This window comes from Pocillopora damicornis, chromosome 2 (genome assembly GCF_964200805.1).
Source record: "Pocillopora damicornis chromosome 2, jaPocDami1.2, whole genome shotgun sequence".
In the NCBI taxonomy this organism is placed as follows: Eukaryota; Metazoa; Cnidaria; class Anthozoa; order Scleractinia; family Pocilloporidae; genus Pocillopora; species Pocillopora damicornis.
In genome coordinates, this window is record NC_142671.1 from 36,014,999 (window position 1) to 36,034,067 (window position 19,069).

General features: G+C 38.8%; 1 protein-coding gene, 2 long non-coding RNA genes and 1 pseudogene across 8 annotated transcripts; 2 read left to right on the top strand and 2 right to left on the bottom strand.

The window, feature by feature from the left end:
* Positions 1 to 1,594: 1,594 nt before the first annotated feature.
* On the bottom strand, positions 1,595 to 5,340 carry LOC113685510 (uncharacterized). The gene is made up of 5 exons (XR_016183988.1): positions 4,023 to 5,340; positions 3,821 to 3,902; positions 2,861 to 3,255; positions 2,356 to 2,673; positions 1,595 to 2,164 (listed from the first exon to the last, which is right to left on the bottom strand). It is a non-coding gene; the product is annotated as an uncharacterized LOC113685510 (long non-coding RNA).
* On the top strand, positions 3,254 to 10,384 carry LOC113685499 (uncharacterized). 6 transcript variants are annotated; one of them, XM_089197537.1, is made up of 4 exons: positions 3,254 to 3,690; positions 4,393 to 4,444; positions 7,999 to 8,341; positions 8,684 to 10,384. In XM_089197537.1, exons 3-4 carry the CDS (start codon positions 8,008 to 8,010, stop codon positions 9,361 to 9,363), a joined length of 1,014 nt encoding a protein of 337 aa, XP_089053663.1. In that variant the 5' UTR covers positions 3,254 to 3,690; positions 4,393 to 4,444; positions 7,999 to 8,007; the 3' UTR covers positions 9,364 to 10,384. The 6 variants fall into 6 exon arrangements, with proteins under 6 accessions (XP_089053663.1, XP_089053664.1, XP_027058810.2 ...); XM_089197538.1 differs by having other exon boundaries at positions 4,393 to 4,420; XM_027203008.2 differs by lacking the exons at positions 3,254 to 3,690; positions 4,393 to 4,444 and adding exons at positions 6,350 to 6,577; positions 6,772 to 6,820.
* Positions 5,722 to 7,167, bottom strand: LOC149051089 (uncharacterized). The gene is made up of 2 exons (XR_016183991.1): positions 6,875 to 7,167; positions 5,722 to 6,640 (listed from the first exon to the last, which is right to left on the bottom strand). It is a non-coding gene; the product is annotated as an uncharacterized LOC149051089 (long non-coding RNA).
* On the top strand, positions 9,711 to 16,582 carry LOC149051090 (uncharacterized; annotated as a pseudogene).
* Positions 16,583 to 19,069: the final 2,487 nt, after the last annotated feature.

The window sequence follows — 19,069 nt, forward strand, 5'->3', positions numbered from 1 at the left end:
TTGCTCGCACCAATCAGATCGTTTAGGGTATGTATCTCGCATCAATCAGAGGGTCGATTTTGTTTTTTTGTTTGAGAGGTGCTCAACGAAGTAATGCGGGATTCGGAGAGAGCGGTTCAGAAAATGTAATCATCTTTTAGAATGAGAAATGTTGGCTTTTCTGTATTTTTAACGTGTATTTTACCACGCTTTATGAGAAATGCGATAATACTGGACAGATGAAAGATATCACCTATAGTAAACGTGTTACATGCTGTGAAAATGGTGGATAGTTGTTCGAGAGAAAATGGAGCCCTGTGCAATGTAGCACGATCATGGTTATTGTTCCTTCACGACGAGAGTGAGTGGAAAAATTTGGAATCAAATATTACTTGAGGTGTTGATGAATTGCACCAAACATTTTGATTTTAGCAGTTCTTAAACGACAAACTGTGTTGCAAGATTCAAGAGTTGTTGATTAGGCCGATTGTATTTTTCTGGATTGGTTTGCTCGGTGCTATCTCGATCTCTAGATGAATGTCTGATTAAAATTAACTATGGACGATATTGTATATGGTTCCGATGCCTGGAGAAAGTGATCTTGTGAAGTCGTTTGTGTTTGGCCATGGACGAATTCAGATACCATCGTTGGCATGTTTATTTGATTTTGTTATCTGGAATGAATGATTTACGGAGGTAAGTTAATATGATGTATCAAGTCCAAGGAACAGTTTTGGTCTCGGTCCGCATTTTTGTTGACAAAATAAACACATACTACTTAAAAAGATATTAATACGGACCACGTGCAAAGCTGTCATTGTTTCTCAAATATTGCGTGCGTTAAATATTCAATAGTGACATCTCATTTACATCTACATCTACATTTATTGTTAGTAAAATCTGTACAGACATCACAGCAAACAACTCGTGCGCAAAGGGAGAAGACTATATGAAGGCTTGAAGTTATATTAAGATCGACTTTGATCAAGAAACGGGCTAGGAATATTCCACAATAGTGCAAATAATCGTGAAAGCTGATCACGGAGGAGCCATTGCGTGACGCTCGGTAAGTTGTAAGATGACATGCTATCACATACCAGACGAAAAAACTCTTTAGATTCTCAGTCTGCATTTTGTAACCACTCTGCAGTCAACATTTTGTACCTAGTCTACATTTTGTATTCGGTCTGCAGTCTGCATTATGTACTTACAGGTATCCGTGACACCAATACAGTTTATTTTCAGTTACAGTTATTCGCACAACACACACAATCTACCACAAGATACCTGTGTGAGAGTTAATTCGGCATTTTCCTTCTTTTTCGCGTTAATACTCTTCTTCCCTTTGTAAAAATGTAGACATCACATACAATGTTTCAAGTAATCCACCCAACCCCCAAAAAATAATTCTTGCATGCATAGCATGCCTATGTTTTTTCAAACTGCTTTGTTTTTATCAGCTCCCTTTTCCTTCTTAGCTTGTTATTATGAATGCAAGGCAAAGGAAAATGGAATCAAATACACATGTAATAAACTGAAGGTCCTGGGTCATTTTTTAGTTATTTAAAAAAAAAAAATAATAATAACTCTATGTTAGCGTCAGGAACCATTAAGGTATCTGTGGCACCAATATAGTTTATTTTTGGTTACAGTTATTCGCACAACACATACAATCAACCAAAAAAATACCTGTGTCTGAGTTTACTCGACATTCTTGTTCTTTTCTGTTATAATACTCTTTCCTTTTGTAAAAATGTAGACATCACTTAAAATGTTTCAATTCATCCACCCATCCAAAAAATAACAGAGCATGCCTATGTTTAACAAAAGTCAGTATGATTGAAGTGAAATGCAGATGTATTTAGAAACCACTGTTTACCAGGGTATCATTGGAGAACACAGCAAAATAAACCAGAAAAACAGCTATCATGGCAAACATCAGTGTGCCTAAGTTTTGGGAGTCCATCAGCAATTCCACAAGAGGTATGCTTCCCATCTGCCAATCATAGCTCAACACACTCGGTGATAAAAGCAACCAAGAGTTGAATGCAATCAGATATGAGTAAGTCATGATGTGAGAACTGAGACAGTCTGAAAATGAGGTAGGGTTGTCCTGAAGTGTAAAATGTGGTAGATTTCCTCCAAGCATCCATACTCTGAATGCCATGAGACAAGAAACCAGTGGCTGAAAAAGAAAAAAATCCAGGTTTACCTCAAGTGAGTAAAAAGGGTGTTAACTCTGAACATAATCAGTAAGGTCATTTGCTTTTTTCACCTCTTTTCTCAAAATCCCTACAAAACTTTAAATCCTAAATATATGCCTCCACACTGTCAAATCACATTACACTTTTTAAAAACAAATTTACTTGCACTTACAGACACAGAGAGAACAAGTGACACAGTTCTTTCTCCAACAACTCTGCTGGTAAATACAGTTAAACAGGAACATGGGCTGTTCTTATTTCATAAAAACTTCTTAAAAGATAGTTGAACAAAGATTTAAAACATACAAATGGAAAACAATACTCTTGAAAAGAGGATCCACTTGTTTCATGAAATAACTTCTTTCTTTCTTCCTTTCTCACTAAAAATTGCTTTTTCTTGATTTTTTTCTATCAACTTGAGGTTCAGGCTATTTCCTCTAGACCCTTTACCTTTCATGAGTGACCAAGACAGAATTTCTCCTTACTATATCTATAAAAAATCATAAAAACAAGTGATGAGAATAAAGAAAAATATCAATTATGGGATTACTAGTTGATCCAATACCAAATTCTCCAAACTTACATAATGAGAATTGTTTGGCAGACAGTAAAGAGAATTACTTATGAGATCTTGGGAGTTAAAGGGTAAAGAACATTTTTAAGTCATTTAATGTCACCTAAACTGTAGCTCCAATGTCTTGTGATCTCTCATAGTTTTTTTGTACTCAGCAAGTAAGGCAACAGTTCACAGAAGTTCCAATGTAATTTATATGATAAACTGAATCATGTGCATTTTGATCTTCATGATCTATTGGAGGAAAGATGCATATATGATGTTTAGATTAATAACCTTTTGCTTTTTCATTGCATAAAACAAATAGATTCCCTGTTTCATGGAATAGTTAACAACAGATCTTAGAAGTTTGAAGGTTGCAAAAGAGTGGCACGACCTGAACTTACAGCTTCTGTATGGACAAGATGTGTAGCAAATAGAATTCCCGCAATAAATGCAAATATACTGGACTTGAAGGCCACCACCTTGCACACACAAGTATACAACAGACAAACCAATCTGTGAAGAACAACATTGACCACATGGTATCCAAAAGGTTTTAACCCATGTATCATGAAATTTCTGTGAAAGGTTAAGACACAAAGCGGTCTGTGCAACTTATGGCTTGTATTACTCAACTTTGGCTTGCCCCTGAAGTCATTAGAGAGTATGTTCAGCAGCAGAGTTTCAGGGTGAATGTCCATGTTTTCTTTGATCGCAAAAATATCATCAAAAAATGTCATCAAGAAAAGAAATTGCCCAGTATAATGTGGGCAGTGTAATGTGGAGAGAGCTTATTATGAAGGGTTTGTCATCAAACAGTCCAATCTGGAGGCAGAGAGATGGTTTCTTGAAGCAGCAAGAGATGGTAAACCTACAGGCAACATAAAGGCTCAAACAGTATTGGGTTTGTTCTACTCCAGACCTGGTGAAGACTCTTTTGACTTACAGAAGGTTGGTTAGCATTTGCTAATTAATGCATGTCAACACTCAACAGCATTATCCTCTTCCAGTCTGTGTCTGGGGTTCATTTAGTAAAACAGAGCCCAATATTTAAAATGGCACATATTTAATAAGTAAATACCACTCAAGTTTATAGTCCCTTTTTGTACATGCTGATTGGCTAATTTGGAGGTAAGTAATGAGTAATATTTACCTCACAGTAGCTGAAGAGGCAAAATCAGGCATCAGGATTTTAATTTCTGACTATTGTTTGGTATAGTTATTAAGAGAAATACACTGAATTTTTTTGTATCTGTATGGTACACACTAAAAAATTTATTTACCTCAATGTTGGTGAAATTGGTGGATATTACCTCCACTGTGGTGAATAACTGTGAAATATAGTAGAGTGAGAAATAGAAAGAGAGAGGCTTTGGGCACTGGTCACTTGACAAACATGAATAGACTCAAGCATCCCTTATTTTTCATCCTCCTTCAATTTTTGAGTGGTTTACTATTGTTACTGAACCCCTGGAAGAGGCAATAGCCACTGCATACAGTAGTCTTTTTTAATATTTTATATACTCCAGGGGGAATCTTAGGTTAATCATAACATCTATCCCTACCTTTGTCTTACTAAAATTTTTTTATCTGTAAGACATCAGAGTAAACTATAAAATGATGTTCATTTGTTCTCATCATGTTTTTCTTCAGGCTTACTTTTGGCATCAGGAAGCCACAGGTAATAGGGGCCTGGAGTCAAAAGGTACAATATTTAATTAAAATGATCCATGTTTTGCAAAATTACAAGAATACAGAGTATTTTGTGTGCTTGTGTATGATTTAACACCACTTTCCTGATACCATCAGGTGCATTAGCTGAATTGGAAATGGCTTTGAAACAACTTACAACTGAGCGACGGCATTTATTGCTTTGGTTTTGCTTTACTTTGCTATGAGATTAATCTTAAAAACTCACACATCAGCTTCTCAGTTAAATTCTATGACAAATCCAACATTTGCTGATATTTCTCGGACTTCAGGCAGTTTGCTCGTTTTTTTGTTGTTGAATAATTATGGGCTCTTTGTCAGAACCAGTTCTCTGTCTCACGGAATAGTCTTGAAATTAACATAGCAGAGAACCTTGCTTGTGTTGAGGTTTTGTGATCATCTGCCGAGAATGGAATACCATGTACAAAATGTAAAAACAAATTCATGATGCGCGTATCATGTCAGAGCGTCAGTCTTCAGTAAGAAGGACCGGTCCCATAATAAGGACCCGTCGTTACTTATCAACTAGCGGGAAGGGGTTGTCGGATTTTGGTTGAGTCACAGTAAAATTTATCCGATCTCCCTAGGTTGTGAATAATAACAAATTCAGAAAATACATTCCTAGACGCGAGTTGTATATTAAACGCTTTACAAAAAGACAGAGACCTAATACACGAATTTTTTCTCGTGTCACTCACCTGGCGTAAATACGGGATCCGTATAAGAAGAAGCCCTTTGCCAGCTAAGAACGACTTCGTCACGCTCCACGTTTAATAAAAAATGTAGCCTGAGAATTTCATAATGCGATTAAAGAATAGAGGATACCTATACGAAGGTTTTGAGAAACCTATCTCCGGAGTCATTTTCTGCGGGAGAGAAAGTATACTTAAAAACAACGCACACAGAAAATTTATATTTATTTACCTTTTGTAACACAATCTCATCTAGCTCTGCCAAACTTCAAGAACATACAGATGGGGAAATGACACCCTAAAACTAACCCTTATTGTCACATCGCAAAGGAAAATCATTAAAATATATACTTATGACAGCTGAACTTTGAGGGCAGAAGATTTCAAAGCGCTAGCGAATGGCAGCAGTCGCACAAGCCAATCAACATCTTCTAACGGTCGACCGCCTTTTGTTACCCGGCTGATCCTGTGTGTCGCCTTGCACAATGTAGAGTAATTCACGAGTTGAGTGATTCCTTTCGCTACTCTAATTTAACTGTCCCTCTTTCAATGATCAAATAGTAGATTTACCACACAATAATTGCGATCAATTAACTGGTTTTTATTTAGGAAAGAAGATTCATAACACGACTGAGTATATGTAGGAAATGTCCTTACAATAGTAACGCTGTGTAACGCACTGCACGCAATACAACAATACGCCTTTTGCGGTTATAGCCGGTCTCACACACTACCACTTAAATGCATAAAACATGGCCCAAAACGACTTCGAGTGATTTCTAAAATGACCTTGAAAACCTAATATGACCTTGAGTGATGTGAACAATGCGGCGTTGACAAAATCTGGATCGGACCGGATCGGATAGGATTGTTCATTTCGGTTTGCCGATTTTACGTGGTTTAGCATTTTGTTTTCGGTTTCCCGGTTTGTCTTCGATCTGAGCGGCAATTTTAATTAAAAGCGCCTCCACTGATCTCGAACAGCCGCGAAACACAAATGTTACTGAGAGGAATTCGTGACAAACCTACGGAACGCTGAGCCATTTCATGCCATCTCATATCTCCCCTTCTTTTTTCACGACCTGAACTATTAGGTCATTTTAGAAATCGCTCAAGGTTTTTTTAAGTCGTTTTAGCTCATTCCTTGTTTTAGTAACTACCCGAAAATGACGCTACCATGATGCAACGCAATCATGCGGCGCTAACGTGCACTGCTTCTTGCGCAACGATCTACACGTACAATTTCTGATGTGTTGAGAGAAAGGATCGAATGACTCGCGCCGGAAACCGTCCAGCTACGAAATAATCATAAAGAGAATCCGTAAGTCTTGTAACGTTTTGTCTCTGAACAGTTTGGTAAGACATATCTTCACGTTGCCTTGGTTGGGGAACGTCTGCTGTTTCCGTTTTCGGTTTCTGTCGACACTAAAGCTAAGGTAGGCACTCATCTGTGGGCTTATATCCGGAAATCTTGCTTCAAGAATGCGTTACTCGTTTCACTTTCTAAAAAGAAAAAAAATATAAATAGTCGTAGTGACTCAACTTGAGTTCTTCGACCAACGTATGAACCGCACAGGTGTCGATAAACATTGAGTAGATTTTTAATTTAAATTTACGTTGCTTTGGTTAGGGAACGTTTACTGATTACGTTTTCGGTTCTTGTCGACACTGAAACTAAGGTAGGCACTTAACTGTGGGCTTATCCGGAAATCTTGCCTTAAAGCATACGTTACCTCAGGGGGCTCAAGCTCACGTCTCGACACACAGGACGTGAGTAAGTTTTATTGATTTTACGTGTAAAATATTCATCTTTCGAAATATTTATCGTTGTAAATCGACCATATTTTGTTCCCCATACTATTCTTTATAACGTGTTCAAATTTTTAACGGTTCCTCTCGTAACTACAGCGAGTCACACAACGCGTGACGCGTTCATGAATTAATCGTTGGCTTTTTCTCGAGACGTGAGCTTGGGCCGCCCATGACGTTATTCGTTTGATGAAATTTCAAAATAGTGAAATATAAATAGTCGTAGTGACTCAACTTGAGTTCTCCGACCTAAATGTGAACCACAAAAATGTCGATAAACATTGATTAGATCTTGAATCTCCTCAATGCCGTAGATATTGTAGAGTCAACAAACGTAGTAATGCTTCTTTGCACTTGAGTGAGTCCAACTATGCATTCAGAACCAATCGAAACTGAGAAAATACAAACATCTAACAGGAGGAAATCGTTACAATGCCGGACTTTCTTTTTGTCTCGTGATATGACGACATTTTATAAATAACGTCGCGTGACATTATCGTATTCGTTTTGCATCCCAGAAAAATTATTAATTCTGTGTGTATTTTGGATTGTGAACGCATACTATTAAACACCGAGATAAACCCCAAATTCATTTTGTTAGCGTCGAAGTGTTTGTTATCACAAAATATGTTTATTCATCTCACAGTTAACCGCTTCAGATTTTATTGTGCTTTAAGTTAAAGCTATGTTTGGAAAATGTGATTTGCACGTCACTAGCAATTATACCTCCTACGTTTTCACGAGCCGTTTATTTTAAAATATTGACCGATTCATCATTTAGTCGGTCACTTGCAGTGTTCAGAGGGAACTGAAATTAGAGACAGATTTTTCTCTATGAGAGTAATGTTAAGCGCGAAGTCAGTTTTGACTCCACTAATGTGAACGAAGACCGATTATTTACGGCAGCTTGTCATGGCCACTTGAGATTTACTCAAGACGTAATTTCCTGAATTCCACGGGCCTTACGTCAGTAGTAAGTCTTCCTGTTGATGGAAGTCGTGCTGAATGTGACCCATAACGCTTTTTCTATTTAATGTTTCCCTTTTAGTTGAATACTATGAGTCACGGTTCCCGTATCGGTTTTGTGGTGTTTGGCTTGGGTCGAGCAGGTATCATCCATTCCACGAACCTCATACGAAACCCACAGGCAACCCTGAAATGGATCGTAGATATTGACGAAGACAAGGCCAAGAAGTTCGTGAAAGAAAATTTCACGGATACACAAGTTATTGCCCCATCCGACATGGACAGAGCGTTACTTGACCCAACCGTGCAGGCTGCAGTGGTAGCCACTCCAACTGACATGCACGAGGATATTGTGATGCGATGTTTACGAGCGGGAAAAGCTGTCTTCTGTGAGAAACCAATTGCTCCTACCTTAGAGGCTATAGGTAAAAAGTTACCAGACCCCCTCCCCTATTAGACCAGTAATTTTTTTCCTTTACTTCTTGTCAGACACCAAATTCTTACAACAGTAGAATCGCATGTTGGTAATCAATATTAGGTATGTAAAATTTAAATGTAATGAAACATTTCCTGGCTTATTTAAGCTCGAGAGTAAATGATAAGTTCTGTGTTTTCTGAGTCAAAATTTTAATCCATTCCCCATCAAACGTTCCTGGATACGCTCCTGTCTTCCGTTGATTTTCTTCTTGCTCGTCACATTTGTGTGACTAATTTGTTCCTAAATTTGATTGATTGTTTAATCTATTTATTTCTACGATGTGTCTCAGGGAATTGTTACAAAGAAGCCGACAGCCAACACCTTCCATTACTGTGCGCTTTCAACAGACGATTCGATCCAACAGTTCGGTCTGTGTTCGACAGAGTTCGAAAAGACGACATTGGCAACATTCAGGTCGTTAAGACAACCAGTCGGGACTCTCCCCTGCCATCAGAAGGTTTTCTAAGGATTTCCGGGGGAATCTTCCATGACTGCTGCGTTCATGACGTAGACGTCATATGCTGGATGCTGGGTGAAGCTCCTCATACAGTCTTCTGTCTCGCCCATGCCTTCCATGCGCACATCGGAGCCATGAATGATGTAGATACAGTTGGAGTGGTCATGAAATTTCCAAGTGGCGCCATCGGTCAGATAGATCTGTCACGTCATGCTGTTTATGGCTATGATCAACGTGTTGAAGTATTTGGATCTGGTGGAATGCTCACCAGTGACAATCAAAGCAGTCTCTGTGCCACCTATTTTCACGCAAGTGGGAGCACACAGAATCCCATCAAAGTTTCCTTTCCACAACGATATTCCGAAGCTTATGAGTTAGAAATGAATCACTTTATCGACGTAATCAAACGCAAAGATGACTTGCTCATCTCCAAAGATGATGTACTACGTTCATTCACCGTCGTGGAAGCTATTGAGAAGTCTTTCCAGACCGGACAACCAGTCAGTTTATGAAAAGAGATGATTGATAAGAAATGAAATCTGAAATATGGCAATTACTGGTGGTTTTTGGCCATATATTCTGAAAATTTTAAGCGGTTAATTTTACTGATTTTCGTCTTTTCTAGTGGTGAAAAAATTTACTCATAACTTCTAAATGCAGATTTAGAAGAAGAAGAAGTAATTTAGAATTACATTTAACTATAAAACATTGCGATAAAATATTTCTTAAAAGCATTTTAAGATTGCCAAAAAACGACCTTTTCGTGCCCATTCTATGAATGATGAAGATATATCGGTCTTAATAATAAAGATGCAGATTATGTCAGGTAAGAGACCAGTATGTCTTCATTATTCATAGAATGGGTACGGATCTCATCAGCAAAGGCAAAGGCGTCAGTGATTGTTTCTCATATGATCTGTGCGATGCAGATTATGTCGGGTACACAGCCTGATACCTTCATCAACACATTGCTGAGCACAAATATTCGGCGATTTCGTGGAAGCTCACTGTAGCAACCACCTCTTGAAAGAAAACCAATTTAGAGTTTTAAGAAAGTGCCAGGGAAATTCTTATTGTTAGTCTTTGAAATGCTGTTCATTAATAATCTCTTTAGCCTAATTTAAATATCCAGATGGACTCCATACGTGCCAAACTTTTTGTTTGATTACTATTGTTTTTTTCTTACAATTTAGCTTTTTATCATCCATCGGTATAGATAGCCTGCAGCAAACAAATATTTTTTCGACTTGATAATGACGTTTAGCCAACCTCGAAACGTCATTGTTTTTAGCAATCTTAAAATGTTTTTGAGAAATGTTTTATCACAATTTTTTGTAGTAAAATGCAGATTTGTTGGACATTGGATTAAATTTTGCCGAGAAGTGCTTATGTCAATGTCAGTGGCCGAAAATTAAAAGACGGAATCTTTAACAATTATACGTGTCCCGTTGGTTATGGTAATTTCATATTCGGTAAGCCTGAGTAGAATCATGAATTGTTGGAGTAAAAACAGAATAAACGATAAACACTCTGGTTACGCATCAGTTTATTAAGCCTCTCTACGCTCGTTTGGTGAGGATCATCGCTCTAGCGTGGCACGATATCCCCTCTATGAGACTCGAGCTTTATGGCTGTAGGGGAGGTGATTCAAAGGTTTATCATTTTCTATCTATTTTGGATGGAAGTATTGCTCCTTATACTTGAACGAGATGTTAATTCATTGAAGGGTTAGCTCACCCTTTTCAAACTTTTTCGGTCTTCATTTAACATCCTGCCCGTAAAGAGGGACTGTGTAGTACAATGTCCTGCCCTAGGACAAGCATTGACACTGCTGAGGCTAGAGCCCAGCCCTCTAGATTTAAAAATCTAGCGCGCCGACTACTGGTGCTAAGTTTCCCCCATCCCACTGAAGAACCTATTGAAAACGCTTAACTTTAAAAAAAATACAAACACATGAAGCTGACAGGCTTAAAAACCTCAAAACAAGCTCTCAAGTGGTTGTAGATGTGAGCAATTGGAAAGTGAGAGGAGATTTGGACAAAAGTCTGCGTATAAAGCACAATTTTAACAAATTCCGGCCTAAATTTAGCCGTTTGAAAACTTAAAATTTTTATGACGAAATTTACGGAGATACTATCAAAGATTTTTAAGAAATTATTTTGGTATAAGTTGTTATATACATTTTAGTCAATTGCAAGCTTGACCTCTTCACCGTGACTAGCAATGGCAAAAGAAAAATAGTTTATTCTGAGACGAAGAATAATAAAGTTGAATCGCTTACTTGCACTATATAAGAACCACATGCACAAACTTCTTACGATGCTGCTCAGATGAACAGCAGATCAAAAGTAACAAAACATGAACTCTGGCGTCTGACATAAACACCCACCCAAAAGAAAGTTGCCGGCTCAAAATACCGGTGTTTTACTGACACAGTTCTTACCATTTTTTTTTTTTATTAATTTTGTTTCGTGAATAGGTTTTGTTCCCCTTCTGAGCCCTGTTTGCATGGAAAGTCTCGAAATGGAAACCAGAAAAATTCCAGACTCCGATATTACTGCTCCTCAGAGTTTAAGGTCAGTTACACGGCACATTTAGCAAGGTTGTAACGTTTTACTGTATCAAATGTATTGCGATTTAGCAATTTTTTCAATCCATCGATGTTAGTAGCACTAGCAGAGTTGGTTATAACTATTCCCTTACCTAAAAACCGGGTAGTGAATAATCCAATATTGGGTTAGACACCTTAAACCTGGGCAAGTCCTCTGCAATTTATATCAGATTATTTCCTATTTATGATATCTTGGGAAAATCTAGAGAAGAAAACCAAAGTCGGGAATTTGCCCTGGTGGATTGCCCATATCCTCCCTCTCCTTCCCGTGCCCGCAGTGCAGCCTCGTTTTGGTCCAAAGCATCTAAACTAAACGCAAGGTAGTCCTTCAGACAGAGGCCTTCAGACTTAAAAGAAAGAGAAAAATCTTAGAAGATAGCTCTATCGGAATAAGTAGGAGGAGGGGGGGGGGGCATATTGATCCTTGATTGTATACAGACGCTGTTTTTTATTTTTGGCTCCTAAGTTACCATCAGTAACACTTGTATCACACATATCTAACAGGTTTTTGATGGCAATTCAGACCTATACACCGTCAAAAGTCACGCGTTAAACCCACCAATAACAGCTCGTTACATCCGTGTTCATACGATTACATTGCGTAGCTACATTGCAATGAGGGTGGACTTCTACGGTTGTATTTCAGGTAAGAAGTGGTTCTGCCTTAGGTCATTCTCTGTTGGTGCATTGACAACTTATGAATCTCCCCATCCTACCTCAGTTTGCAATTAGATGTTCTCAAAAGGTCATCACTAGTTGTTAGCTTCTTTCCTGCAAGGAATCAATGCAACGGTTAGATCAGTTACCAGGTGAAACTCAGAACTGACGTAGAACATAGAAGTTCATGCGAAGGTTATTACTTGCATCATGAAAAAAACGCGGATGTGATATCTAATTATCTTTATGTTTATTGGTCATGTGCATCTTTGTAACTTTGACTCGAAGTAAGTGAGTTGTGAACCTGTATGAAAAGATCTTCTTCCATTAGAATGCTCATGATATCACTAACCTAAGCTTGGAGAAGGACTTGGACTGAGTCTGTTCACCGGGCATTCTATCGAATACAAAGTTGTTGGATTCAGAAAAGAAACAAATGCTTTTGGCAAGGCTATCTATATTACGTTTTCTTATTTGTAACCCTTTCTAGTTATATTGATGTAGCCTCTCGGAAAGAACATCTCAATGGCCGTTTTCAGACTGCACATTGTGTGACGATCTAATTACAGAACATAAACACGAAAGTTCGGTTAAATCCAGTCTTTCTCTCTCCATTTGTTTTGACAATTTTGCTCTCTTTTTCCTAGATCCCCCAGTTCCAATTGCTGTATACCCTTTCAATGGCGAGTTTGGCACCAGAGATTTAGGTCCCCATCAAAATTTACCAGGCATTTCGTATAATATACAACTCGCTCCAGGTCCCTTTGGGTAGCCAAGTGGCTCTATCCGGTTCTCTGGTACTCCCTTTAGCTACATCGAGTTCCCCAACAACGGAGGACTGGACACAAGGTTTTCCTTGACAATCCTGCTGTGGGTGTTTCCAGAAAATGTCAACGGTCCCATGATCAATTACGGAACTAAATATTCTAGTGTTCATTTTTGGATCGATAATAGTGAAACTTGGGCCAGATTGATGGAAAGACTCGGAGGAGTTTCAGGAGTGATACTACGAAATTCTTTGAACCATCATCCGTGGAATTTTATTGCACTTTCTTATGACTATGTGACAGGCGTTCAGAGAGTTTGGAACGACGGAAAAGTTTGTGATGCTGCAAACTTTGGTCAATTTGGGCTAAAAACTCAAGATGTCATCAGAATGGGAGTGAAAGATGGAGATCCAAGATTTCTTAAAGGGAGAATATAATCTTACTTTCAAGTGTATGACAGGGCTTTGACTGAGGGAGAAGTACAAGCTGTTAGAGGACTCTGTTTTAGAAAAGGTTAGTGAACCTTGTAGAAACTGTAAATTTATATAAAAAGATTATATGGTAATTACCAGATGCATGAAATCCCCACGTAGACCTAAAAGCCTATCATACCAATGTGACAAGGATTATTTGCCCCATGATATTAAAAGTAAGTGCCCTTAACTTGAGATGTTTCTGGATTTTATTGTTATATATGGTCTTTGCGGGTAATTTTGGAGATTCAGCGATGTTTGCATCGTAGGATACTTTCAAAATCCTTTCTAGTGGGTAAGCCCTCTTGACTTAATGCTCAGTTTCAAATATAAATAATACTTATGCATCGCCAAATATATGGATTTGTAAAATTCATTACGTATCTATCCTTCAACGGCTTATCTTCGCGAACAAATGTACTCAAATACATTAGTGGATTAAATGGACAATACGAGACAACAGACGCCAGTCACAGCCACAACCCTACCAAAATTCAGGGAAGGCGTCGAATCTTGAATCAGTCTCCTGGCCCGACGGTAACATGGGAGGTTCGTATCAGTTCTGGAGGAACTTAACCAGCTTCATACAATTCCCAAACCTCGGAGGACTGGACACGAGATACTCGATGACGCTTTTGGCTTGGATCTATCACGAACAGATGAAAGGTCCGATCTTAAACTACTTTTCACTTGGCTATTATGGAGTTCGATTTATGGTCAGTGAGCAGGGCTATTTTTTTGTTGAGTTACGCTCATCAAAGAACACAACGCTGACAATTTGGCTCAATGGAAGCGTCGATAACAGAACTATTGTTGACACACCTGTCGAGTTGGCAACCCAAGACAGTGCCTTTATGGGCGCAACATCAAATTCCCAATTTAAGGGAAGAATTTCATGTCTTCAGCTTTATGACAGAGTTTTAAGTGTGCTCGAGATTGAAGATGCAAAACAATTGTGTTCTACAACAGGTGGGAAATTGTTCGATATCTATTACACCTATGTGGTCTTTCAACCTCCTCTTACATTTTGATGTCTGCCTAAAGTTTCCTGTTGCTTACGAATTTTTCCTTCTTTTTTGGGTTAGATAATTTTTTGCTTTGCTTGGGACATGTATGAGGTATGAAGATACTCATACCTTGCTTGTTTTTTTGTTGTTTAGTACGTTTTACTCTCTTTTATGCCTTAGGACGGTCAAATCGTAATGAAACTGTCTATGTGGGAGAAGCAATAAAGTTGAAATGCGACGCTTTAAGCAATAAAACGGTGCAATGGAGCAAAGATGGCGCTGTTCTTCAATCAAAAACCACTGGCTGTGGAACCAGCTTATTCATTGGCTTCGTTAAGTATTCTGAAGAGGGGATGTACACGTGTGAAGTAATTAACAAAGCCGGGGCAATCGATGTTTCTTATAATATAGCAGTCAGGGTAAATGATATGTTCATACTGAGCAGTTTTCACCATATTTGCACTCAAGCGAAAAAAAGGTTCAGGTAGGAATCAGGAAATTTTCCAAAATGGACGATAGCATGCTAGTAGACAGTGGGGCTTGTTTCTTATTCGAACAAGAAGGAAACGCGGTGGTGTCGTTAAGGCGTTAGTAGCGCGGCGCTGGACTTCAAATCGAGCACTAACTACTGTGATTTTATGCTGTTTTGTTTTTCATTTGAGCATCAGCTAACCTTTTTACGTGAGACTTGTTATTCTTGGCGATGACAACAATAGAACATAGTAGGATGCCAGGAATTAGTTCCACTAAGTGCAGTCTCACACTTAAACTTTCTTTGAGTCAGATAAAAAATGATGAACATAGCCGTCGTGATATTTTTGTTTCCTTATAATAACACATTTCAGATCCGAGTTCCCTTTGCTCCGAGTTTAAAGGCCATTATACTTCTAGCGGTAGATGGCTGCGATGGAGTGTTTTGCCATCTTAAATGGCAGTCGCACATTTTACGAGGGAAAATGGTTCCGGGGAGACAAAGGAATAGCTATGACAAGCTCATGTGTTTCGGAAGAGACCTGTGGTGTCAGGGCTCCTGGCTGGTTGAACGGTCAACATCCGTCGAGTGAGACTGGGATCGTTACTCGTCAAGCCTGTTTCAAATTTCTCAACAACTGTTGTTATCATTCAATGCCTGTGCAGATAAAGAAATGCTCAGAATTTTCTGTTTACAAGCTACGGAAAGTTCACCCAATGATAGCTGGACGATACTGCTATACAGAAAGTAACCGAGGTAAAACTAAAGGCTCTTCTTGTATAAACTCTAGGATAAAAACCAACTAATTGAATGAGTGAAAAGTTTGCTTAGGAACCATATAATCTTAATCTCCGTCACTTAAAAGGTTTCAAGAAATTATGACACTAGCCACATATTGCAACCACAAAGAGTAACCTAACTTTTCGAACTTAGTCTTTGACTTTTGGAAGTCCTGCTCAACAACCTGGCTGCGTATCTGTGACGATAAGTTTGGACAATAACAATTATTGGTAGGTGATGGAATAAAAACGATTTTGTTTAATGGTAAAGGTTTAAATTTCTGGAGTATACTTCTTCTTCTTCTTCTTCTTCTTCTTCTTCTTCTTCTTCTTCTTCTTCTTCTTCTTCTTCTTCTTCTTCTTCTTCTAATGTAAAAAGCATTAAATAATTACCAACCATTCACCTCAGTATCGGTGGCGAGTAGTGGATATTTACCCAGACGCGAAAGGGATGGTAAATATTCACCGCTAGCCACCGACACTGAGGTAAATAGTTGTTTGATTTATGACAAAAAGATGATTTTTACACGTTTATTCCTGCAACAATTATAATATTTTCGTGTACAAGTCTCGTATGCGTTGCTCGGAGGTGAATAGCAAAGAATATTTGGAGTCTGAGTAGCCAATCAGAGCACACGTTCAACGCTATCCATTGTTTTACTATGTGTTTATACCGTTCATCTCGGACATAAGTTTTCATTAACTAATTTCGTTGTTCTCCAGATTTTTTAGAAGAAGACGCCATTTTAACTTCCCACAAAGCTGACTGGCTACTTACGGGTCACGTGATGGCATCCGAGAGGTCTGTTGACAGCTCATAACAATGCATGCAGCATTGCGCAAACACAGCTCACGAGCACTGTAGATCATTCAACTACAACAGGGTCACTGGTGAATGTCAGCTGAACAATGCAACAGGGCATGCCCAAAAATCAGCTGACCGGTTGGAGACGAAAATAGGATAAAGCTACTATTATGAAGCTGATAGACCAAGAGATATCATGGTGTTCCCTTAAACTCGAAACATTTCTTTGCTCCCAATTTAGAAGTGATTGAAGTTTTTGTAAATTTTATTTCTTAAGCTTTTAGTGATGGTGCTCTCAGCACGTTATTTAACAAGGGCGGGTTTTAAATGTGCAATGGAAGGGCATGTGCCGTTGTAGCATAATAAATTGACCTTGTCGTTCGTATCGCCCCGATCATTCCAGATACTTCTCAAGCGATCAGAACTGTTTAATTTAATTCAACAGGGCGAACAATCCCTGGCTGCTCAAACTGTCGGGAAGACTACTATTGTCAGGAGGAAAACAAGTTTATGGGTGCTGTCCGTTTAAACTATACATATGAATCATGGAACATATATGGGGGAACCATTCCTAAGTTTCTGGTAAACGTTATTTTCTGATTGTATCATTAGGAGTTAAGTTTCGTCATAAACAAAGGCTTTCACGGTCCATGTTGATACAAATTCGTCATTCAAATGCACTGATGGTAAGTCTAAACTGCAAGTGGAACGTTTTTCACAAGTGGAGCGTGAAGTGATCCCGGTTTATGAGTTCGAGACCGGTAAAATAGACTTTCCGTAGGGAGTACAAGATGAAAGAAAAGATAAATGAAAACCACACAATCTTCTAAGTCATTGAGAAGGTGAATTTTATTTATTCCCTTTATTAATGAGTGAAAAAACAGAGCTGGTCTGACAGTAGAAACTAGTAATACTCAATCAAGAACACGTGAAGAACTTGCATGACTTGTAATCTCAGTTAAAATAATGACCAGAAATCCTGTAAACTATCAATTTAATTTGAAAGGGGAAAAAAAATGAAAACTAAAGAACGCTTTCCTCAGAATAACGCTCCCTTAATTATTTAATTAACCCAGATACCTTATGAGATACGACACACATCTCATAGGTAACCCCTCCTTTCATCAAGATTTTTCAATGGCATCGACAACATATGAGGAGCGAAGCCCATCATGTTTGGAGACTTCTGAAACCTCTTTGTTATTCCTTACATCCATAAAATGATTCATCTCTAAATCGAAAGCTTGGGAATATCGTTGCAGAAAAGAAAATTTGATAGGAGGTTGGGTGCTTCCCGTGGAATGAAAATGGGTTGAGGCCAAGGCGTTTTGGTTGTTGCTGGTAAGCATTCCACCCGATCCAAAAACTTCAATGCGATGATCGTAGCCGTAAACAGCTTCACGAGATTGATCAATCTGACCAATAGCGCCACTTGGGAACTTCATGATTACCCCAACTGTATCCACATCGTCCATCTCTGCAATGTGTGAGTGGAAGGCATGGGCGAGACAGAAGACCGTATCAGGAACTTCACCCATTATCCAGCAGATGATATCCACATCATGTATGCCACAATCGTGAAAGTACCCACCAGAAATCTTCAGGAAATCTGTGGACGGCATAGGAGAGTCTCGACTTGTTTTCTTGACCACTTGAACTTGACCTACATCATCGTTTTGTACTCTGTCAAACACGGAACGGATGGTTGGATCGAATCTTCGGTTGAAGCCGCAGAACAATGGAAGGTTACGGCTCTCGGCCTCCTTATAACAACGCTCTAACAGTAATTAATCAAAAATAAAGCAGTTGATTGTCAAGAAATCAATGGGGTTGTCACTCAGTTATAATTAGCTAACTGACAGCCAGTGCTTCTATTTTTCAACTGTCAATCTCGTAAATGTACGGTTATCTTGTGAGCTAGTTGATCAGTTGGTGTTTTTTCAGCTGTCTGATAATTTATTCCATGGTTCTCTTGACGACCTTGAATAAGCGTTCCACAGCAGTCTGTAATAGATTTCTCGGACTTTCGGCGGTTTTATGGATAAATGAGGTTTTAAAGTTTGATCAGAAGCTGTGTCGATTAAGATGCTGAACTTGAGCATCATGTGCCCAAATCAAGGTTTTAATTTATTTTCGGCTCATGAAACGTTCCGCGTTTGAACCGGGTATCTTTTGCAAATTGTTATATTGTCTCAGTAGTTACCGTTGTTATTTCAAGAATGCTTGTTTAGGTGTAGCATTAAAAAAAATACACAAACTTACGTTTACGCCGATTATGACGCTGTTTATTCCTCTGTCGTTTTCCTATGAACAATGAATCAAGGTATGTGCAAGTGCCTCAGACTACAATTAGTTAGTTTCATTTTTCAGTCGTACGCGATGAGTAAGGCATCTCGCACCGGCTTTGTAGTATTCGGTTTGGCTCGTGCAGGTCATATTCATGCAGCCAACCTCATTCGAAACCCAAGGGCAAGCCTGAAACTGATCACTGGCATTCCGTTCTGCGACCGATAGAGCCATGACGCGTGCTCCTTTCGCGTATTTGTTTTTTCTGCGGCTAATTTCTATCCACGGGATATTGGGCAACTGTATCGGTTGAGTCCCTTCCTTGAGTTCCTTCCTCTCGGTTGAATAAGTTTAGTAAGGA

Excerpts from the sequence above, each read along its gene's own strand:
- LOC113685499 (XM_089197537.1), top strand. The coding sequence starts at position 8,008 with ATGAGTCACGGTTCCCGTATCGGTTTTGTGGTGTTTGGCTTGGGTCGA. Across the intron at positions 8,342-8,683 it reads TCCTACCTTAGAGGCTATAG|GGAATTGTTACAAAGAAGCC; the intron begins GTAAAAAGTTAC and ends GATGTGTCTCAG.